The 25,164-nt window shown below is 37.4% G+C and overlaps 1 protein-coding gene across 1 annotated transcript in view; it reads left to right on the forward strand.

The window, feature by feature from the left end:
• Positions 1 to 25,164, forward strand: part of PSMD14 (proteasome 26S subunit, non-ATPase 14) — a 68,054-nt gene that overhangs the window by 25,771 nt on the left and 17,119 nt on the right. Inside the window, exons 3-6 of the mRNA XM_072418237.1 lie at positions 8,837 to 8,908; positions 9,997 to 10,116; positions 10,801 to 10,871; positions 13,943 to 14,093. Of these exons, the coding sequence (XP_072274338.1) occupies positions 8,837 to 8,908; positions 9,997 to 10,116; positions 10,801 to 10,871; positions 13,943 to 14,093 (414 nt within the window). The remainder of the gene's footprint in view (positions 1 to 8,836; positions 8,909 to 9,996; positions 10,117 to 10,800; positions 10,872 to 13,942; positions 14,094 to 25,164) is intronic.

The following is a 25,164-nucleotide window of genomic DNA, read 5'->3' on the forward strand; positions in this document are numbered from 1 at the left end:
TGTCTCTTTCACATGAAGGCTGAACTGTGTGCTCACCTCTCATCGGCAGCAATCCTCTGAACGGATGGCACAGAACACAGAGGAGCCTCACTGAGATCCGTGCATCCGAGGATGAGAGCTGCCGAGAGCTGGGCGGGGTATTCAAAGTAGCCGGGCGAAGCAACCGGCTAAAAACCTCTGGGGAGAACTATGCTTGGTGTACAGAGGTCAGTTTTAGGGCTACGTACACACGTTCAATAATTGTCGTTGGGCAACGACAAAAGACTGAATGAGTGCTCTACATACAGTACCTTTCTGCTCTACGGAAAGTTGAGGGGGGAGAGTGACGGAGCAGCACCCAACTGTGCTCTCTCCCCTTCACTTGTATTACGATCGTTCGTCATTTGTTGATCCACAAGGACGGATCCAAGAATGACGTTGGACAAGTGCTGTAAACATGCCAGGTTCTCCTCTGAAACTAGCTCTGAGGCGATTATCGGACAAGAATCATCTGACGTGTTCATAGCCTATGCATTTAATATTTTAGAGTGATTGTTTACTCATCTTAGTAAATAAATTATGAGAAAATTCACAGTGCAACAGGTATCTAATCAGAAAATAAAGAGAAAAATAAACCAGATTTTTGTGTTCACGTGGTAGATGTCAGCACTTCATTCCAATGTATGAAATCAGAGTGTAAACTTGTGCTGACTTCAATCTGGCATGTGCGTTACATTCTGTCCAGTTTTTCTTTTTTGCATGATTGTTCACCTTCGATATGAAATGTACTTTGAATGTCCACATACGTTTAAATGTAAATAGCAAGGGCTTGCAGACATTGTACTTAAAACATCGTTTTTTATGAGACATGCATTAAAATTTTTATTTAGAACTTAGTTATTTTAAAAGAAATATTACTGACTAATTTTGTTTTTCTAGTGGTTGAAAGGGGTAAGAATATTTTTGTTGTCTACAATTTCTCTTACTGTATCCCTCGCTTCCTGTTCCAGTAACAGGACACAAAAAGCAATGCAATCCTGACGGAGGTTGTATCCCTTACATACTTTTATATGGAAATATCACCCTTCAGATTGTGTTTTATTTTAACCACTGTAGTTTAAATGTATTTTACTGTTGGGCCTTTGAATGTATTTTCTATGAATGCTCCATAGGAAATGTTAGGGCAGCGGTAAATACTTAATGTTGTGGCCAAGTAAGAAAGAACCTGCAGAGTTTGTTAGTTCTGCAGATGTTGTATAACTGGTCCTCTGCTGCTGTGAGCAGTTTAATTCTCCATCCCCTGTGCCCTGTAGGGATGCAAAGGCGGGGAAGGGAAGCCTATGAATGCAGTGGATTACCAAGAAATCGACTCATAAGTGACCTCAGTAGAGATCATTGGCACAGGCACCAGAAAGGTCTCGATGTTTGTTCCCAGATTGATTGATGAGTGTGGGCCATTAAAATGATTAGGACAGTGCCAAATCGTTCTGAATGGATAAGGACATTTTATTAACCTAGCAATTAAAATACAAATAAGAAAATATTTGTACCCTTGTTCTTGATTTTTATACCATCCTTACTTGTTATGACTGTGTTCATATTTCCTAGTTAATTTCCCGTCTTGTGTCAGTTGAGCCTCCAACGGGTTAAATCAGCAGGAACGAATTCATTTCCACTTTAATGACCTAGCCTTGCTGGGCTTGGACAATGGGGAACACGCTTCTGACTTGTACTCCTATTGCCAATTAACACCTCCTAGAACAGGTTGCCGCGGCTCGGCACTGAAGCAGACGCTGTAGCTGTAGTTTACATGCAGCTTGTTTTTCACACTAGTTGTTTAATGCTTTTAAAATTAAAGTATTAAAAGGTTGTTTCTCAAGTATGAAATAAACAGCCTTTAACGACTATATGTCCGCGATTTCCATCTATTTTATTTACATCTCATGGCATATCTGTTGTGTTTTGACTGGCTTAAAAAAATTAGAATATTTCTAACATTATGACTTGATAGAGCAGATGCGGATAGCCTACAGCCAGCTAGTTGCTGAGGAGCTGTTATGTCCTAGCATAAAGGGAACTTTTGGTTCCTGTGCAGCTGGAATAGTGTGGATTGCTCAGCACAAAATTATCCTTTTTTACCAATAAGCATTAGATGCTTGTCTGATGCCAATTATTGTGAATTTGACACCAAGCGCTTGGGGATCAACTAAGCAGGTAAACTGGGATTCAGTTGTGATGCAAAGAATCAGGAGGGAAATTTGGGAATTTTGGGGATGTAAGGATAGCAGTGATAGCAATGATTTAGAGACTGAAATATCAGGTATGATAATTATTTCACTTACTGGTAGCTGTCATATACCCAATTTCCCATTGGAAGATTTCCTAAATTTTAAATCCTAAATCAAATTGTTCATTTGCGACATTATAGTCAAGGTGAATATAAGGGAGTACTTACTAGATCTCCGCTCTTTAATTGCAGCCAATTGATGACATTGGAGACACAGGATAGCAATACCTTCACTCCCTCTATCATATGACATACTTTTTCTAGGTTCTCTCACAAGGGAGCAGGCAACATACTCTTTACCTGGAAGCCCTAGATAGTGTTTCACCCGGTTTGACAACCGTGAATGAGATAGGGGAGATAACTACATATTTTTTTATGCTTCTGTCTCCCTTAACCAGTGACTTAGAAGTCTGGCTGTTTTCATATATGAATTATGAGAGAGGGAAACTAAATCTAAATTATTATTGAGAATTCACTGGAAAAACATATATATTCTGTGGCAGAATTGTAAATTTTGTAAGCATGTATTAAAGCGGTGATAAACTCAAAATACAAAAAACACTCACTAGAAGGTAGATATTTTTGGCAAAAGATGCATGCAAAGTCTGCATGTGCCATAGAGCCTGGACCTAGAAGCCAGGGACCGGAGTTAATCTGGTTACATCAACGGCTGCCCAATGCTTGAAAAGTACATAGCATAGTGAATCTGAGTTGGCAGTGAAGATGCCGGCTCTGGTGTAAGGGCTGTTGATTTGTAACCAATAATTGAATACCATGAGTCAGTTTTCGGGAAAAATGGTCTCACTCCCCAGCCTTGGCTTTATCATTCTAATCCCCAGGAGGAAAACAAAGCTATCATCTAATTGTATTTGTCAGCAACCATACAAGTCTTTTGTGTAGAGTGGATGTTTTGATCCAATCATTAAAGGTAACCACTGGTTGTATATGTGCATTTCATGGTTTCTTTAATTTCTAGCTTTTGAAGACCCTTCTTGTTTTAGCAGAAAATGGTGTCAACACTGCCCTGTTGTCTTGACCAATTAATGTATCCATACATCCCACTCTCCTTCTCTTCACAACATAGGGGTAATTGTTGGGGAGTCCAAGATAGGAGCTGTCAGGGATGATTAGACCCCTTGAGATAACAATGTACATGTCCACATTTCTGATGAAATAAACAGATAAGTTTTGCAATTATTAATCAGATATAACTAATTCCTAAAACAATATATAACAAACTAAAAGAGAACAAGTTCATTGTTCAGGTTGTTCATACACTTTAAGGATTGCTGCAATTCTCCTCCATGAATGAGCCAATTAATCTTCATTGACACCTTGCCATAGTCATCTAAGCAAACATGAACAGGCGCTATAAAAAGAAAAAAAAAATTCTCTTTAAAGGCACTGTGAATAAAGGAGAAAAAAAAATCTTTTATTGTAGCCCTTGTTAATATGTATTACTTTCTAGGCGTATTTACAGCAAACACAGCTCAGCCTCTCATTACAGTTTTCTTATCAGTCGTTTTGACTCTAGTGTAATCAGCAGGTATTTAATAAACCTGGCTAAGTAAGTGATAGAAGTTCACACTAACAGGAAGGTGAAGTAAACTGGCTAATAGTGTTAATAAATTTGCTAAAAGGCCTGAGCAGATAACACATTAGGTTTGTGCTGTTACCATCTCAAATGCCTTTTGTAGCACTTTGTCAACAAGTACTGCCCATGTGAAAAAACAGGCAGTGCAAGGTTTCCAGCGCAAGCATTACCACAACTCTGCTGCTTAATGACATTCTCTCACAAAATGAGCTTACCTTTCGCGCCGTGTTACATTTTAGGTTTGACACATGCTTTTCTCACCTGCATGTTGTTTATTTCATCAAATTTCCACCCAAGTGCATTTAATATAAATATATATATATATATATATATATATATGTCTTCCGAGTACTGGTTTTTTGTGTTCTTTCTCTCTCACTAAATATAGGTGTGTGTGTGTGTGTGTTTGTTCATATATATATATATATATATATATATATATATATATATATATATATATATTTCTTGTATGCTATTGCACCATTACCTAGTACAAAAAACAAATTCTTCAGTGGGTGCCTACAGTTGCAAGGTAATACAAGGTAATAATACATTAGGAGAGCGAAAGCCATGGCCATACTTTAGGATACGTGTTAACAATCTACAGCAGCCAACAAAGGTTCCTCAAGAGACTACTAGGGGTCTGTCAATATGTGGCTGATTGATCTCCAACTTGGTAAACCAACACTTGGTAGTCATCTGCACAATTACTTACAGCAGGTACTGTAAGGAAGGTATTCTTTCCACTGGCCACCAATTTAGGTAAATTGGTTTTAGCAGGACTTTCCTGAGACCTGCAGATTTTTTAAATGGTTCCTTAGGCTAAAGAAAAGGTTGTGAAAGGCTGGTTTGTAGAAATGTTCATGAAGATTAGATCTTTAAAATTCACATTACGTGACCTCGGAGAATTAAAAAATGCCAGATTGATCATTTCTACATGTCTGGAGTGTAAAATATTACAACAGCAGGCCTTTGGCCCCACTGCTTGTGATCTGTCAGGTTTGAAAAGTTTTGTCCAATGATCCAAATATCTCTGATTAGGAATCCCATAGCTCTCGCTTTCTTTCTGCCTATGCCACACCCATTGTGTGACCGGTGCAGTTCTTTATCGTAAGATCTTTAGATGTGTGATCTAAAAATGCTCTTCCTTTTGTGCTGAAGAGAAAGCACAATAAATATAATTTCCTTTGTAAGCTGCTAGCCCCATGATATCCCCCATGAAATTTCCCCAAATTAGATACATTGTTGAAAGGTTGAAAAAATTATATTTTTCATCCAAATAAATAAAAATTAGTTGTCATTGCGTAGCCAAGTAGCTGAAATACCAATAATAAAATGGCCATCATATAACTAGTTCAAATTGAAAAAAATGGAAGTAAAAATGTAGCTGCTGCAGGAAACAAGCATGGGAGGTTTTTACAATTATTAGCATTTTTCTCTGTTTTCATGTGTACTGTACTAAATTTTATTTTAATTGGAGTTTACTCCTTCAAAACGGGAAAATGTTGAACATCATACAATAGTTTATCATACAAAGTGTTTTTTCTGCTGCAGTTACTGGGCAACAGCAACACAAACATAAAAGCAGTTTCTGCATCAATTTCTTGTCATTTTATATTTCAACATCATTTTTTGTTTAGTTGCATTTCTTTAATATTTTAAACAACTTCTTTTCCCCATCCACACAAAAAGAAAACCCCAAACTTCTAGTTTATTTTTTAGCACAGTCCTGGGGTACTGAAGTACTGAAATGGGGTACGGGCACAGCAGCGCTTGAAATGACTTTCCTTAGCAATTACATTATCATGATATCATCATTATCCTGGGGTGTGAGTTAGTGGAAACCTGGGCTAAGACGCTCCAGGCTTCAGATTGTTTCTACCTCCTGAGTGAAGGCTGTGATTATTGCCCTGCAGGCAGGTCACTTCACTAGCTAACACTTTTAGACAGTTAAAGGCAGATTGTAGCGGCTATACTTTTTTAGAGATAATCAGTCAGGCCGATTTTTCAAGTGTCTGGTAACTGACCTTTCTCCAGTAAGTGGAAAAATGTATTTTGTTCTCATTTTCCTAGGTATATTTATTATACTCCTATTCCAAATAGTGGTAAGGCTGTGTGTGTGTGTGTGTGTGTGTGTGTAATTATGTATGTTTTTCACACACATGTTTTAATATACAGGTATGAATAAATTGATAGAACCAAGAATGCAGTTGGATTTTTCTAGTAGTATGTGATTCTATAAATAAAATTATAAAGTATAAAAGCCAAATTTATATTTCCCTGGGTGGTTTCAATTATAGGGATTCAAGCTTTGCAGGGCAAAAGAACTTTATAACATTCCAGCTTGTTTTTCTTTGGGTAATGTTGCTACCTCTTTACACCATAGGGCAGTACTGGATTCATTGGGCCTGATTTATTACGCTCTCCTGGAGAGGATACACTTTAATTTGTGAAGCCGGGCGATCCAACAAATCTGAAATGAATTTCTTCAATTCTTCAAGTCATTTGCAATTTGCTAGCAAATGTTTTGAATCCTTGACCAGGTCTATTCCAGGTTTGCTGGATCACCCAGCTTCACCGATGAAAGTGTATCCTCTCCAGCCTTGGAGAGCTTTAATAAATCAGGCCCATTGAGTCATTAGTAAAGAACTTTTCATTCTGGATATCCTGAAAACTGCCCATGATGGCAGTGAAACCGCTAAAATTGTCTAAACCCTGTCCAGTCTGAGCCCTGGGAGTGTCCCATGGTAATCATCACAGATATGCTCATAAACTAAGAACGTAGGAAAAATGAGACTCTAGAGGTACCCTCAGGGTAGCAATACCCTTGTTATTACATTTTTGGGAGGATTAGGCAAGGTTTTATGTTCGCAAGGGTAGCTGGGTAAAAAAAGCATGCCCTAATTGCTTAGGTCTCTCCTGATGATGCAGATGAGCTGCAGTTGCAATTTCCCTCTTCACATGAACAGCAACATTTTTGTTAAGCAAAACAATCCTTTTAATGGACCTTGTCTAGTCTGATGATCCTGGAATGAAGGCAGTGTAGTGACAAAATCTACTGGGTAGTGGTATCACTTACCTTTGACTTGTTTAGCCAGTAATTGGCACCATATGGCAGAGATGTCTGATTTGCAAGAGTAGCTGAAAAAAACAAAAAATTTAAAACGTTTTCTGCTATGTACTTTGCTTTTGGCTTCATTTCTGCTTTCAGAAATGTATCCTTGTACTTATTTGAAATGCATCTTTTATTACAAAATACTGATTTAATTGGGCTGCTTGTATGAAAAGGCCTGTCTGCTGGAGATATCTCATACCACAGGACTTCATTTAAACAAGCATAAATTGTTGAATTCCCATTAACATGTCATTGTTAGCCTCCATTTCTTCTTTTTTTTTTTTTTGCATTAAATTGTGTTGATGGTTTGGAATGTATTTGAGTTCATTTTGCAGACAGCTTCCTGGATAGCACACATTGCTGTATTTTACTAAACAGTTGCAGAACTTTCCCACAAAGTACCCCCACCCCCTGTTTATTTGTAGAAGTATTTGTCCTTCAGCCCTTTGACCATCATCTGTTTCAGTACAAATACTGTGGCTACCAGTTGTTCATTTTTTGCCCCAGCTTTGGAAAATCATTGTTTTGACACCTGCGCACAGCTTTCAGAAGCTCATTAAAAAGCAATAGGTGAGGACCAACTGTATTTCAGCAATCAAATCCAAACGGTTCTGAATTTTGGTAGCTTTGGAGTATGGTAGCAGTAATCAAACAGCTGGTTAGCAAGGGTGCAGAGCTGAGGGACCCCTGCCTGTCTGTATCAAGGACCATGTGGAGAGGTTTCCACAAGACAGAAATCATAAAAACAGCAAGGTGCTCATCCTGTTAAAGTAAGGTAACCCTCTCAATGTTTGTTATGACTGTGCAAGAATGCTTAAAGTTTATAATTCATTTAGTTAAAGGCTTCTTCATTTCTGACTAGGAGAGTATGAGACTCCCAGATGCAGAAGATTTTAGATTTATATACTTTATATGTACAATAAACATGCGCCATGCCACTTTATTAGTATGAACACCTTGGGTGGTGGTAAGGACACCTGACTTTGCACTACTTGTAGATCACTTTCACTGTCACTTTCATTCTGTAAATGCAAAATATATCGGATATGTTATTGTTCTTAAGTGCAGATCAAAGCAAAGAAAAAAGTGATATTTGTAAGTGATATAAGAGTCTTTCATGTTTTCATTCAGGCTGAGCAGGCTAAAGGAGTAAATCAAGAGAAAATGGTAATGTGCAATTGGTGTGCAACAGAAGAATATCATGAATCTGTAAAAAGCCAATTCGGCTGCCTCTATAGTATTAAATATTTAATAACTGATAAATACAATCAACAGGTTGTAGAAAAGAATTGTTTCCTGTAAATGTTTGGAATTAATTTTCTGTAAAAGTCCAACTTTGAAAATCAGGCAGGTCCTGATTCCACTAACAAGCAATGCCCCTCCTTCAGTAACTGTTCTTACCTGCCCGATCACTTCCCGGCTGTCAAATTTCTCTGAGCTGCGCATGCTCAGCTCTGTTACCAGGGATACCCAGCACTCCCAACTTCTCTTGTGCATGCCAGGAAGAGGTGCAGGAGTTGCATCATCTCAGCCCAGCGAATCAAGATGGCTAAAGATCAGGATATGGAAGGAAAGAAGGGAGAAGGTGGTGGCACCTGTGATGGAATGGGGGCAGGGGGAGTATTGAAGGGTTTAGTTCACTTTAACTTCTGTATGCTGGTTTCAGATGGAGACATGTTAGCTGTTACATTGATGCAAGTGTGTCTGGTATTCTTTATTTTATTGTTTAAATATATGCCATGGCAAACTTTTCCTTCAATTTGTTCTCTGAAGTCCTAAAAACGTAGGTGAATATAAAGGGTTTTTTTTTTTTTTTTTTAAGTACACAAATTTATGAATGGTTGTTGGTTATGTTTTTCAGGGCCCTCCTACTGATGCCCCAGCGGTGGATACTGCTGAACAGGTGTACATTTCCTCTCTGGCATTGCTTAAGGTAATGGGTTTTGTAAATATCACTGAATTTTCACTTAAACTTTCAAGGGCACTTTAGAGTTGGCCTGATAGTATTCATGTTGACACCTTTAAGCTACACAAAACAGAAAAAATATAAAGAATCATTACTACGAAGTGTGTCCTGCCTCTAGATGTTGTATTTGCATGTTATCAGTATTATTGGTTTAGCTGCACAGATTGTGTTCTGGCAGGATCATTGTTCCTTTTATTAAAACTGTGCTGACAAATGCTTACAATAAAGCTGCGTAGACACGTGCAATTCTTGTCGTTGGAAAGGATCTTTCACAATCCTTTCCAAGAAAAAGAACCGCACGATGCATGAACGAGTGCTGTACATACAGCACCGTTCTGCTCTATGGAAAGGGGAGGGGGAGAGCGACGGAGCGGCACCCTGCTGCGCTCTCTTGCATTAGGGTCGCTCGTCGTTCATCCGCCAGGACGGATCCACGGACGATGAACGACGCGGGCTGTACACACGCCAGATTCTTGCCCAATATCCGCCTCAAGACGATTATCGGACGAGAAAAATTTGACGTGTGTTTGTAGCTTTAGTCTGCCACAAACACATTGCCCTTGAACTATTTGGTGCCTGTATAATGTACTGACTGACAGATAGAAACACCCTATACTGGGGTAAAGCTTTGGGCTGTTTCAGTGTTACAAAGCAGCTAATTTAAGTAATGTGGATATCCTAAATGGTATATGGAGGAGGATAAATCTTTTGGAGTGCATTTTTTAGGATTGAGGATTGTAGGATTTTTTTTTTCTTTGCAGCTTTTCACTGTCCTTTTAGTGGGTCAGCTTTGAAAATCTGCTAAACTGAATAGCCTAGTCATTCTTTAAACAATTTTTTTTTTGTTTACAATTTTTTTATATTCGATAACAGATGGTATGTATACTGATGAAATAATATTGGTGACTCCTCCAAACATCAATATAAAGATTCTCAAACAGTGCATTAGTTATAGACCGGGGAAACTTGTGTTGAATTTACCATACATGTAAAGTGTTTACTTTTATTAAAAATACACAAGTCCTTTTGTAGTAATGGTTTTCCTCTCATTCTAGATGTTAAAACATGGACGGGCTGGTGTCCCCATGGAAGTGATGGGACTGATGCTTGGGGAGTTTGTGGATGATTACACAGTCAGAGTTATTGATGTGTTTGCCATGCCTCAGTCTGGAACTGTAAGTGATTTATTTTAAAGCATTTTATTTATTTTTTGAAGCTAAAATTTTCATTTTTTTTTCAATTTTGGTGAGTATAGAATTATTAAATATATACAGAAGAACGTGCATGACACAATCTACGGTATTTTAACATATATTTTTTGAGATTTAACTCTGTTCTGTGAGATGTTGCACTCAACAGTAAGAGTTTTGGTATTGCGGTGTGTGTAGGTTTTTTTTTTTCCCCCTTTTTAGTTTTGTTCTTTTCCATGACTTTGAGTCTAGCTGTTCCTTGGAATTATCATGAAATAGATTTTTGCAGTTTAAACTGTCTTTTCCATAATGCTATCGCTAATGTTTGGATTGGCCTTACTCATAACTGTGTAGGCTTTCTACAAAACTGTCATGTTTGTCACAAGTTGCTCCATTTGCTAATTAACTTGATTTTAGAAGATGAATCCTGCTTCTTTTAACAGTTTTGTGTCTTGTTTTGTAACAGCAATAACCCTTTACCATTAGCTATCTGAACAGCTTGGTTTGCAACTATCATCCCATGCTGCAAATATTGAGATAAATTGGGCATATTTTCATTATATGCATGTTGATTTATTTTTAAAAAATGCAAAATCATGTTGTGAAATTCCCTTTAGCATAGATTACTGAGAAAACTGGGGTTAATTGATCGATTTTTGTGTCTTATAGGGTGTTAGTGTGGAGGCAGTGGATCCTGTGTTTCAAGCCAAAATGTTGGACATGTTAAAGCAGACTGGAAGGTAAGACCTTGTGTTTATAGCATATGTATTATAACAGAACTCAATCACATTTTAATATTAGACACTAAACTTTATACTAGTTTAAAATCGATTACAACTTCATTAAACAATAAAATAAGTTTTGTGTTAGGAGGACTTGAGATTTTGCACAGTGCAAAAAACATAGCTGGGATGATCTGTTAGGATTCTTCAGTCTTTTCTGCCATAGATTAGTAATACTTAAAACTCTCATCCCTGCCTTAGCCATTTGATGATTACTGGCTTCTTCCTGGATACAATTGCAGAAAAGTGTAGGTTCTTTGCAGGACAGTGATTGCTTTCTCCACCAACAAGTTAACACCTTTGTCTTGCTGAGGTGTCCTGTACCACAGTGGTTCCAATGTAAAAAGAACAGGAGATTTCTGCTTGCTGTAATGAGGAAACCAAATCCTGCTAACATTGGGATGTTAGCTTTCAGTCTGGAGATTGCAGATACGGAGATTGCAGATACTAACTTTTAGCATAGAGCATGCTTTACCCCATCACACCAACACTTCCTGTAACTATACCAGCAACTCCCATTCTGCTTGTAAATTTATAATTAACCCTCTCCTTATTTACATTTGTCCTAACAGAAATATGGAGCTGCCATTGCTAAATGCCTGGTTTTGTCTGTCTCTAGTAGTAGTGAAATACAGATCCAGTTTTAGGGAGCATTTTAAGGAATTCTCAGGTAAAGGGCCCAAATTAATTTTCTCTACTAGTTTGTTAAGGTCAAAAAGCTTTGGCATGATAGCAAGTGAGCAAACATTCTCAAAAGTAGATGTGCTTTAAGTAACATTAAAGGGCTATAGATTATATACAAATATTCTGCAACAAAACTAGTGACATTACATTGTGGTTTTTGTTTGTATTAAGTATTATGTATGGCGGTAAATAGATGCTTTTAAAAACTTCCCAATCCTGATTTCCCTCTGTAAAGAATTACACAAACCTGGAATACAGCAAAAGATCCAACATCTTTGTATGAAACTGGTCACTGCATCTACATAATAGTTGTGGTATACCCAATTGCAATTTAGAACCAGCTGAGTTCCTATTAAATTGACATTTAATCATGATTATGGAGAACAAAATAGTCTGCATATACATTTCAAAAACATTGCAGATCTGTTGAAAATCACAAGAATATAGTGAACTTTCAACGTGGATGTGTTGTCTACCTCCCCCAAACCCCATGTAAATAGTCGATAGAGAATGTGTAATAGATGAACCCCCCTCATTTCCCCTGCAATATATACTTCACATTCCCCTAGGATGTAACTTGGAATAGATTCATCTGCAGGGTGACCTGTGCCCTCCACATATGCTCCTAATCATAGCCATACTTTAGTATGGTACCTCTCACTTTCTTTTCGGAGCACAGCATAAAGAGGGTAGAAAAGAAACTGGGCAGCTTGGTATTGGGTAATGTGGCTGGAGAAAGGGGCTTTCTAGCAAGCTACCTTGGTGAACCACCAGATAATGGTGCAGTGAAAATTCACATTGCAAAAAACAGACACCATCCTTGCAGCTGTAAAATTGCTCAACAGGACAGTAAACACAAACCACTCCCTTTCATTGACATTGATAAAAGTATGTTGCATTATTTCAATGGGTACAGAAAATATATAATCAGAAAATTAAAAATAAAGGAGTCAGAATAAGGGGTATCACGACCTTCATAAATAGTGTTGAAGGTTTTGTGTACCATCCCCACAGCCCTGGTGTCCCAGAGCAGAGGAACAAAGAGACCTCTGATTACTACCGGGTGGGGAGTTTTCAACCAACATTGCCTACTAAAGTTTATGTATAGCCATATTTTTTGGGGGGGACAGTCCATTTAGTTCTGCTCCTGGAGGCACAACAGTAAGTTGGAAGAAATCTGCCCAAAGTAAGGGAGCGGAAGTCACCTCTTATTTGTCTCTAAAACGTCACTGAAACTTTTCCCTTTTTTCCTTTACCACTCCTTCTAGAAACCATGGTAACATTGTTGGCAATACAACCCTGATACTTTCTTTACTTTATCTAAAATTTCAGAGGACCATTTTGTCTAGTAATAAAAGTACTGCTTTTCTGTCTAAAAAAAATTTACCTCATTTATCCACAGAATCTTTCTGTAAAATGCATTCATCTGTTGCCAGTCAATACAGCAGGTGTAGAAAAGCTAGGAATCTCCAATACATGGTAAACCTATGCTGGGATCTGTAGTCTCTTGACTTGGGGTCATCTATTTCACAGTGGTTTTGAATTTATACAAAAATGGAGGTTAAAACAAAATTACCTATAGCAACTAATAAGGTCTCATTTTATTTTTCTTTGCAGGAAATGTATCCCCAACCTATGGGATACATTGCTTTTATGTATAGTGTTGTATTTTCCAGCCAGTTCCTATGATTTTGTTTAATAAACCTTCAGTGACTTTTTATTTTTTATGCAAGTAATTTTTATGAGCAAGAAGCTGAAGAGCTGAAGATCTGCCGTCAGGGCTGGTCTTAATTGCTTTATTAGTAAACAATTCTGTCTACTGAAATATGGTCACGCTAATTCCACGTATCATTTTTTATGCAGTTTTATTCTTTACCTCTCAACAGTTGTCATGTGCATGTTCAAAATTCTTTTACTGCGAAGAAGAAAAAAAAACTTCAAAATTAATGTTAGCAAAAGGCTCAGCAGCTGAGCGGAACAGTGCAAATTGCTTTTTGACTGGGTTCCTAGTTGTACTGCTGGTTTAATTGATATTTAAAGAGAAGATATTTACTCAAGTGCTGAAAGGGTAAAAACTGGCTCAGGGAAGGTGTGGTAACAGGGTGAAATCCTGAAAGCACGATCTACCATCGCTAATGTGTATCCCTTAATGATAGCACTCCTTTGTCACACCTATTCATGTTCATACTTTTACAATGATACTATGGTGAATGTTCCTAATGGTGCTTGATTCACACCAATGAGTTTGCTGTTCCTTGTCCCAATTTATACCCTGTTAGCTTAATGCCTCTTTTCATAGCTGTCCTATGTTTGGGGAGTATGAACAATTTTATTTTTTGTTCCAGGCCCGAGATGGTGGTGGGTTGGTACCACAGTCACCCCGGCTTCGGTTGCTGGCTTTCCGGCGTCGATATCAACACTCAACAGAGCTTTGAAGCCTTATCGGAAAGAGCTGTAGCCGTGGTAGTGGATCCGATTCAGAGTGTAAAGGGAAAGGTATGGTACAAGCTGTTTTGTTGGCTCACACTGTTTGATACAAACTGCTCAGCCTCGAGCATTTACTCTCTTGCAATCACTCCATGCTTCACTGTGCTTAACCACTTGCTGTTGTAAACTTCTTTCCTTTCAGCATCTGAACCGAGGCGTTCAATTATTACAATACTTTTCTCCCAAGGGGCTCGTTTGTCTCTACGATTAAGCTAGCCCTGGCAGCTTAACTTAAACACCCCGGCCCCTCATTCACCTCATTGTTGCTTAATCGGTCGGACGCATGGATTTTAAAAGCGGGCAACCCATATCGTTAGAACCTTTAAGGATTACAGGGTTCCTATCCAATCACATGTGCTGAACCCCTAAATCACACAGTCACTTTTGCTATGATTTCTCTTCGTATTGGTAAAAAATTAAAGGTTCCATAAAGACAATCATCCCAACAAGCCTTTTTTTTTTTTTTTGTCCCAAGGAAACAGATGACAGATTTAAGTATGCCTAATGCATCTGAAAAGAAATTAACTTGCAAAGCATATTGGCTTGTCGTTGTCCTTTGTTGAATTCTCTTTTGTTCTTGTTTGGTTCGTTTTTTTTTTTTTTTTTTATTTCGCTTCAGCCCCCATATGCCATTTTCCTATTTCCTGCCTCGTGACAGCAGGGTGCAGGTCTATTATCACCTTCACAGAGCTGTCTGCAAATGTGAGAGGCAATTCGATTTTGCTCAGCCACAGGGAGAGTGGATTAGAAAAACTCAGTCTCCCGAAATTGTCTTGAATGCTTTACTGCTTTAAAATACTGCTGAGGTGTCTTGTTGGAACATGTCACTTCCATTGTGATGTAAAATAATAGATATGATAAAAATGATCGCAATGCATTATTACCAAAGTTTTCCCTTCCCTCTTAAAAATAACCCATCATTATGTATCTCGCTAAACATTGTGTGCCGCAGCCCACTCTCCAGCGCTTTCTGTTTTGCAGCAGCGTAATGATGGCGAGCTAACGTTATTTTATTCCTGGGTGTTTGCAACAACTTGTAGGAAATGGCCGTTTTTGTACATGCTGAGTCCTCTTTTGTTGTGATTATTATATTAACAAACTAATTATTACTTTCTGAAAGGCTAGGAGGTATTAGATGATCTGATTGCTAATTAATGAATGAACTAATTGGATCAGTGAGGTGTCATTTATTACCATAATGAAGTGAAGACATTTGGGGTAAATTGAGATTACTATCATGCTATGAGGTTTTAGACTTACTGAATAAATATGCACAAGAACCAACTGTAAAAGGAAAATTGAATATGGCATGGCAAGGTTATAGGTTGCCATGTAGTACCTTGAACAGCAACAATTGCTTTCCGGAGAATGTGTAATCACTATAACAAATCTGTTGCATGCCACATAGGATCACAGTGTTCTATGGCAGCTGTCCGCTTAACTCTGGATATGCAAAGTTTTGAGGACAGTAATATATTGTATCTGGACCTTTAAATCATTATTATTTTTTTACCACGGACTTACTGCATGCACAAATGTTTTAAAATTTTATTTCCACTTCTTTATTATCTGTTTAGGTGGGCAACCAAATTTTAACAGTCAGGATTTAACCCAAATCACTCTGATTAGCAGATTATTAATACTGGCTGGGAAAGGGTTTATTTTTCTATTGTCAACACTTACAGTTTTATTTATTATGTTGCGACAGGCAGTAAATATTCTAAATGTGTATATACCTTTTTTTTTCTCTTGACAATGACATAAAACTTTCTGCAATTTCCTTATTTATTTACCCAACGACAGAAAGTATTATTTGCTAATGGGTTTAGTGGGGCTTTTATTAACATTCCTGGTCCTTCAATATAAACAGCCATGAAGTGGATCACACTTGCAGAATGCAGATAAAAAAAAACCCTTGCATGTAATATGAATGTTTAGTTTATTATATTGGTAATCTGGAACATCAACTATAATTCAAGAAATTTTTATGTAATTGAAGGATTTTTTTTACCAGATATCATAGTGGTGTGTCCAGTAGGACAATCTATTTTTTTGCAGTGTTTTGTTTATAAAGCATTTTTTTTCTTTTGTATAATCTGTATTATTACTTTGATATGCAGAATAACTCAAAAATACTTTTTTTTTGCACAGCTGGTTTGTAGACAAAATACATTATGCAAGTGCACCTAGAATTAATATTTTACTTTTTGTCTTTTTGTTATTTATTTTTTAGATAACAGGCTTATGTCTGTTTAAATCTCACATGTTTGTATACCTATGTGCATTTTGTTTTTTAGGTGTGGTTTCCCCCTCTACCTTTAGAGTTTTTTTTTTCCTCAGCATCTTTGGTGCAGTTTGCATCAAGGACCTCTTGCCATATCAAAAGATGGGATTGCATGTAAACAAAAACAAAGTACATAGGTGTCTCAGCCCTTTTTTAAACCGCAGAGCTTGCACTCCAGTGTCTATAAAATATTCACACAAGGGCAAAGCATTATCCCAAGCAAAGCAGGAGCTATTTTACGTAAAACGTTTGCTCTTTTTTTTAACTATAATACTGCAAAGACGTTCTTTTTGAGTGAGATCCTTTTACACTTTGGTGAGCCAAATCAGGAGGGGGTTAAACCCTGGCTGCCACTTGCAGGTATTTCCGAGTTGTTTAGTAAATAGAATTAGAGTGATGAATTCTCAAAGGAAAGGGAGAGAAAATGCACATACTCCGAGGAATCCCTCTTTCCATGGCTGAAATTGACATAGTATAAATAATTTCAATGTGTCTTAACTCTGAGTACACAATCACAGCAATTCAGTGATATTCATTTGGCATGAGTCAGTTTGGTTTCTTTGTGCTTTCCAGTGAAAATGGCATAAAAAGTCTGATTTTCCTGAATTTTTTATGTCGAGGGGTTTACAGAGGAAGAGGGATGATGTTTTTCACTCGTGGCTGCCTGACAGTGCATGGCAGCATAACTAACACACGCAGGGTGCTCTCACAGGGTCACATGTTCACTTAAATTTTTAAATATCCAGCAAGCTTGTCAAGAGGTTGATAGCCGATCTGTTGCAGGTGATAAAAGATGTTTAGATGGGATATTAGAGTTTTTCCCTCCTTATTCCACACCTGGCATATCAACAATGCTTGTGTGATCACAGAATACATTACAATAGCATGGTTGACTTCAAATCACAACTGTGCGTTCAGGTTACTTTGCGTGATAAATGAAATGTAACATGTAAAAGCAACCGTCAGATGTTCTTGGTTCCTGTTATATAACCAGAGTAGCATGAGAAACAGAGTAGGAAAACTGTAACAGATTTTGTTCAATTTTGTTTTATTAGGATCTAAATATTTAAATATATATCATTTTACCAAATGCATTCTTTAGTACATTTCTTTTAAATGACAAAGGATTCCTAGAGCCACATGGGTTACCTACAGAGATGAAATAGCAAAGGTGGCCTAAATTCAGACACAATTGTCACTCTTTAAACCCTGTTTGATTAGAGATGTCATTGTGCTGGCGATATTATGGACTATGCAAAGTTCTATGCAAGATGACATCTTTATATAAATTCATATGTGGTTCTCTGTTTAAATCAATATATCAAGGTGAAATGTATACAAACTGTGTACAATTTTTGTGGTAAATGGGAAGAGCACAATACAAGTAAATGAGAGCTCCATCTCCAGACTGGATTAAGGTGAAACACGCATACCTGTGATATACTATATATCTAATTACAAAAAACAAGAAAAACTTTACTTTACTTTTTTTTTTTTTATTATTATTCTTTGGTATTACAAAAGAATAGGTACATAATCCTACTACACATCTACACATGGAAGTAAAATCTACACTCACTGCTATTTGGCAACACTGACCTCTGCACTCCTTTTCTAGGTTTCCAAAATTCAGCTCTCTTGATTCTCCAGAGAGTTCTAATTGACAGCGAAGTATGTCGAGAATGTATATTGAGCTGGTACCTGCGCAATTTTTTTTTTGCTGTAGTCATAAATGTCTGACCAGAGATCAGATTCCCCCTCCTTTTTCTGCTTCCCATCATTGTTGTGGTCTGATCACAAAAGACAGGGATCTACCTGCCTGTAGCAGAATAATGACAAAATTTTAGTCTCAGAAAAACTGGGTCTCAAGGTCTACACATTATAAAATATTCAGCAATATCATTGTGCAGTTTCTGAAAGGTCCACTTTGTTTTCTTATACTTGTTGCCCACTAACTAACTACCCTAACTGGAGCTTTGAGAACACAATTGTGGTCCCCAATCACAGGGACAGTGAGAATTTTAGTTTGCTTCAAACAAGATTTTGTAGGAATGCAATGCATCTAGTACAGATTTGATTACAATATACATATCATTTCCAAACATTAGGCTTGAATGGCTGTATTTACACACATCTATTTTTGCTGTTTAGCTAATTCTCCCAGCTGAGCTTGTAAAAACTTTGGTAATATATATGTAAGGTATATAGTAAATGTGTTAATGTCTGTATACTTCCCCATATATTGATACAACAGATGATGATTAGCATATTTATGTTTGTTGTGAGGGAAGCATAATTCTCAGCAAGGATCTGGCATAGCAAGGAGTGCTGGTGCATGCAGTTCCAGCATTGCTGTGGGAGGTTAGATCTGCCTTGAAGTACACCTATCATTAAATAACATCTTTAGACAAGTGAAATCAGTCATCACATTGCTAACATTATCTAGGAAACGCTATTCCCATGCTAATCAGTATGGCTGCTCAGTTTACCTTCATCAGTTTCATGTAATCTGCTGAATGCAGGTTCTTTTAGCCCTACATATGTTGGTGATGGGTCTTCAGTGTCTGATCTCACACATCTCTGCCATGTAACTTTCTTTTTATTCATTGCAGCATTTTTGTAGCAACAGAGAAAGAAACCTGTTCGAAACTGCATAGCAAAACAGGAACACGATCAGTGATCAGTGACAATTAGAGTGGGAAGCCTAGTCATTAAATTGCACAAAATGTTTGTTTTTCCCATTTCATGGGCTGGTGGTTAAAACTTCTATAGTTTAAATTATACAGAAGTTTTATAAACAGAGCCCAAGGTCCCGACCCCTTTAGTGATAGGATCTGGTCATACTGGTTGTTGACTTTTTTTGTAATGGATTTACCAGGCATTTGGATGATTAGTCTATTACCACTATTCATTCCATGTCCTCTATTACTATAAATAAAAGTTCACCCTACCATCTTTGACTTTATTAATTTGATTGGTTGGATTTCCAATAACAGGAATACGTGTGATCGGTATTGTGCCATACGTGGTTTAGATGATTCAGGATTGTACCATTGCAATATTTTTGCACAGTTTGGCACAAATTGGGAAGCACAAGTTAGTGGTATGATAAGACAGGAGTGTATACGATTGTTTTGATAAGAGCCTATGGCTGTTCCTGCAGTGTTGACAATGATGCCAGGTAGCCCAGGTTGTCTGAAACAAGATGCGTGTCCTCAAGGTCAATGCAATAGTACATGGATAGACCAATCCAAGCATACAAATGAATGCATACATCCACAGCTTACAGTACATTGGCATGGAGGTCAGTGGGAAGAATGTCACCATTACAGATAGCCAAAACAGTCTTTGGTGTCACTTAAACTGACCTGATAGGAACAGATTGCACATCGCTGAAGAACCCTTAGCAACCTCTGGAGGAACCCCAGTTAACAAACACTGTGCTAGAATATTGTTCAGTAGTATAGCGACTAGCTTATATTAATCCTTTATTTTTATTATTATTATTACAAATTTCCCAGGAAAATGTTCTTTAAAAATTGGAATAAAAACAATAAAGGGGAGTAGAGAGTAAAAATTAGACTCTGAGCAGGATTAAAATATTAAATAATAGGAGGGTCTTGTAATCCATTTTAACTTTTATGAATGTTAATCTACCTCCAAAACAGCTCATTTAAAATGATCCTTAGAAATAAGGTGTACAAATTACAGCTCTTGCTATATTTTTCCCCACTTATTTGTGTTAGTGTTTTATCACACACCAGTAGGTTGCATTCATCGTTGTAACATTTGTGTCGCATTCTTTTAATGCTGCGAGAAGTGATAAATTACTTGTTATTTTCTGCTGGAATTCTTCTGTAGCCTTGTGACTTGTCTCAATCACTACTAAGTTGGTGTTAGGTCTCTAGATGCCGGCAGAGGAAGAACTGTATAAGTTCTGTACATTGTAGGCCAGGGTTTTTTTTTATTCTGTACTATAAAAAAATGACACATAATAAAACTGTAAACAACAATTCAATATGTACAACACGGTTGGTCATACAGCACACAATAAGGTGGCAAAAAGGAAACCATGCTTTTGAGCTATCATAGTGAAAACATGGAGGTCTATCTGTTGAGATAGAAAGTTGCAATATGTCATAGACGTGCCCATGAAAATGCAGACATCATATCTTTATTAGAATTTATTTATCATCTGTGTCTTTAATATGGCTTTTTAGGATTGCATTTAGATTTAGATATTACAGTTAGAGCGGAATTCCTGACATATACACAGAGAAATATGCTAAGAGCTGTCATGGCGCATCTTCTAACCAACTGAATGGTGTTTAGCCGCATCGTTGCCAACAAATCAGCTATCTTGGGTTGTTAAATTGTTTGGTAATACTGTTCAGTGTTTAACCGAAAAATATTTTTGAGGTGAGTGGGAAGAAATTGTAGGCGGATGGTAGCCCCTGTATAGTGAACCAACCAAAAAACAGCCAGGTGGTTACTGAAAGGTGCCGGGTAGTGCGCCTGGCTGAAAAGGGCTGGGGGAAACACTGCTGCTGTAGATTAGCTTCAGTGCTGCTTAGCCATTTTATTATGTATATCAGTGCTTCCCAACCTTTTTAACACGAGGGAACTGCTTGAAATAACTTTTAAGGTTTTCAGGAAATTCCAGCTATAATTACTATATCCACCGCTCACAGAACATTAGCTTAGTGGTCAGTGAGAAGAATGTCACCCTTACAGATAGCCAAAAAGAATGTTGGTGTACAGTGGTAACTTACTTTTCACCAACTGCTTATTGCCCAAGGAACCCCATCAACCCCTGGAGGAACCCTGTTCAAGAAATTCTGGTGTATATTGTGTTTTTTTAATCTACCTCTTGATCATATATGGTGTGAGGGACAGGTGAGGTTTTTGGTCATGTGAGCTATACTGGAGGCAGTTTAAAGCTGAAATAAAGTACCTGGTCCTTTTTTAATATTTATCTCATTAAAATGATCAAATCTTCAGGTTTAGAATTGATAATGAGGGAGCTGAACTGGTAGTACAATAATTGCTTTATTGTACTCCCAGTGTATCTCCCCTAATATCAATTCTAAACCTGAAGATTTGATCACTATAATTAACCACCTGAGCGTTACACTGAGGTCTAGATTTCTGTTCCAAAAGCTTTAGACCTGTAACTTACAGAAATATGTCCGAACAAGGGTTCTAGTAGCTATCATGAATATAAAAAATGTTTGAAACACACAATCATGTAAAAAAAAATACTTTTAATAAAATTAAATAAAAGACACAAAAAATCAGCTTAAACAAGAATACATAAATGAAAAATACTGAAAATGCGATAATTCGGTATACTGTATAGTAATATATTTTTCTAAAACACCTCCCTAGTGTCCGTCACATACCTAAAGACAAAACCACATAAATATATTTTCTAATATTTTGTATTGGATCGGATACGGGAGTTTGTATCCAATCCAATACAAAATATGAATTTGAATTTCCAAGTTATTTACTTTTACTTTTTTTTTTTATTATTATTATTATTATTTTGTATTGGATTGGATACGAGAGTTTGTATCCAATCCAATACAAAATATGAATTTGAATTTACCAATTACATACTTTGTATTTATTTTGTATTATTTTGTATTGGATTGGATACAGGAGTTTGTATTCAATCCAATACAAAATGTGTTTGAATGAGTTTGAATTTGAATTTCCTGGACACGCGCCGACGTCATCGCCGAGGGACACACATGCAGGGGGAAGCCGGCCGGCTTTTTTTTCTCCGCCGGCCGGCTTTTTTTTCTCCGCCGGCCGGCTTTTTTTCCTCCGCCGGCCGGCTTTTTTTCCTCCGCCGGCCGGCTTTTTTTTCTCCGCCGGCCGGCTTTTTTTCCTCCGCCGGCCGGCTTCTTGTCTTAGAAGGCACCCGACGCTGGAAGGGGAACGGCGCTGGATGATCAGCAGGACCAGGTAAGAAGCCGGCCGGCATCTTCTTCTCAGACGGCCGGTATCTTCTTCTTACCTGGTCCCGCTGGTTCTCGGAGAAGGCACCCGACGCTGGAGAGGGAGATCGACGCTGGAACACGAACACGACGCTGGATGAGCACAGCGGGACCAGGTAAGTGATGATTTTAATATAGGGAGAAAAGTTCGGGGTTATCGAAAATAGTAACTTTTTTTAGCCCGTACCAAGGTCGGGCTTATCGGTCAGGTGGTTAAAAATCAAAAAAATTGTTATCAGGCAGGTCTGTTTTTGCAGAAGGGACAGTCAATGTTGATCTCAATTGTTTTGCGCTCTGCACAGAAGTTTTAGTTGTGACATACCTGGGAGTACCAGGATACCCAGCACCTTCCTGTCCACATACGTTAAGCTGCACATACACAACCCGGTTTCTTTATTTTAAAGAAAATGGCAGACAGGGACGTAAATATGTTTTATTCGAAAGGGACATTGCCTCAGGAGTAAAGAGAGGAGCATGGTCACATTTTACTGTAAAAGAAATCTTGCTGGTTAACTTAATAATATTACATAAAGCCAATGGGCACTTGGCTTCTGTTTTTTCAATTTTTTTTTAAATAACCTATACTATGAGAAAATAGAAGGTCAAAAAATAAGCAGAACAAGTTTTTGTTTTTTGGTAATCATTGAACTTGCAATCAAGGTGGAAATACACTTATGTGTATAAAGATTATGATCACATGCTTTCAAAAAAAAAAACACACAAAAAAAAATAAAAGAAGCAGATGACAAAATATCTAAACCTTTGTCTTGTTTAGTCAATTTTTGGAAGGTTGTTAGTTTAGAAGTAGCCAAGTAACTATTATGTGTTCCCATAAAAAATATTTATTTCGAACATTCCATAGGTCCGTCACCTGCTATGTTAGCACGATATAAAGAAGGAAGAATTCCGTCCAGTTCCCCCCCCCCCCCCCATTTTCATTTTTTCCAAGCCGTAATGTTTCTGCAAACGAACACAGATGTACAAAAAAGATGTAGCTTCTATTTTCTATTGACAGCTTCCAAATATTTAGTATTCAATTCCAAGAGTTGCAATTAGTACACCAGCCATGCTACTGAAACCACACATCCCACAAGCTAATTATGTTTGCAGGGTCAGAGAAAATACATATTTCCAGAAAAAAATAAAGGGCTGTATTAATGTGTATCTCTTACTTGGCTGTTAGATCACAGTTTGTTGATCTGGAGTATAATGTGTACAAATCACAAATTTGTCTGATAACAGAAAATTGGTGAGTGTGTGATTGTTTATTTGACTAACCAGTATATTCACAGCAATCACTTCCAAATATCTCTGCAGTAAAGATGTGTTAATTACAAAACAGACAAGGTCTTCTATTATATTAAATCTTCTAACAAGAAGACAGCGGGAATCACACATTTAAATAGCATCATCAACCCTTACTTTAGCGTGGTGTTTTGATCTGCGAGTTACACGAGGACCAAAGGTGCTATTAAAGACTGAGCGTATAAAATAGGCAGCGTTACACCCACAAAATGCATTCAACAAGCAAACAGACCTTTAACACAATTTTAACAAGACGACAAAATTACAAACTCTTGTATTCTGCCGATTCATGCAGTGTTAATAACAGGAGGGTTTTCCAAAGCTGGCCCGATCGCTAATAGCTTTGTTATAAACTATCTCCTCCAACAATGACCTCCCTAAATCTTGAGGCTCACGGTGATCTCAGAAAAATTAAACATTTTTTATTAGCATTATCAGTGAATAGGAACAAACTGTTTTTATTCATTCTGGTAAATTGTCTTCTTGCAAATGTATTGTATAAAGGTATGTTGAGGCATGTAAAGAGGAACAGCAGTACATTTTAGTAAGTGCTCATTTTTAAGCTTTTACCTTTTTTTTTCCTTTCTGGTTTTGCATCCCATATGTAAATTTTGTAGAAACTTGTGAATGTTCCCTCTCATGGTCCTTTCATAAGTCATACTGATTAACATGCGGTTAACACACCCTAAACTTGCTTGAGTTGACAATTGTTGTCAACCCCTTTAATTTGCCGTTTTTTCTTTTGCAGCAGCCAAAATACATTTGTTTTCCTTTGTTTTTGTTTTTTTTTGCACTACATTGAAGAACTTTTTGTTCTGTTTAAATGTCGTTCTATCTCCACCCAACCCACATCAGTGTAGCCCTTTGGTGTGATCTGGGCCTATTGAAATTTATTTCCAATATTGGACAGCCCAATGCACATGGTATAAACTCAAGTAACATTTATGAATCATTTGTTTTAGTTCTTTTTAAGTAATACGATAATTTGTACTTGAAATAAACTTTGAATACATGATTGATCCTTATAGTACAGTGTTCTCAAAAAAAAACATTTTTCCTAGCTGGATGGGAAAAAGCTGTGGGGAAGACAACACATGAGGAATTTAGTGTTCTCAGTTTCTCAACTTTTCAGTTACCATTCCAAAATGGCCAGGTTTTACTGAAAAGATGCCAGGTTGTGCGCCCAGCTAAAATGGGCTGGGGGGAATTCTGTAGTAATATGGGTTACCTAATGAGACCGCATAGCAGTGGCTACTCGCTATAAGACTCCCTTTGTCAGAGTCTCTGCTGATAAGTAATTTACTTTCTGTGTAAATCTCACCATGAGCTATTGGGATCCCCTGTTTACTACACAGAAACAAGGTTCCTAAATTGTGAGAATATAGGAAACGTTTGAAACGGCTAAAGCCACACTACCAAATGCAGTTTGGGCTCTCATTTAGCACAGTATGTGTGTATATTTGTATGTATATATGTGTGTGTGTGT

This window comes from Pyxicephalus adspersus, chromosome 7, assembly GCF_032062135.1.
Source record: "Pyxicephalus adspersus chromosome 7, UCB_Pads_2.0, whole genome shotgun sequence".
Taxonomy (NCBI): Eukaryota; Metazoa; Chordata; class Amphibia; order Anura; family Pyxicephalidae; genus Pyxicephalus; species Pyxicephalus adspersus.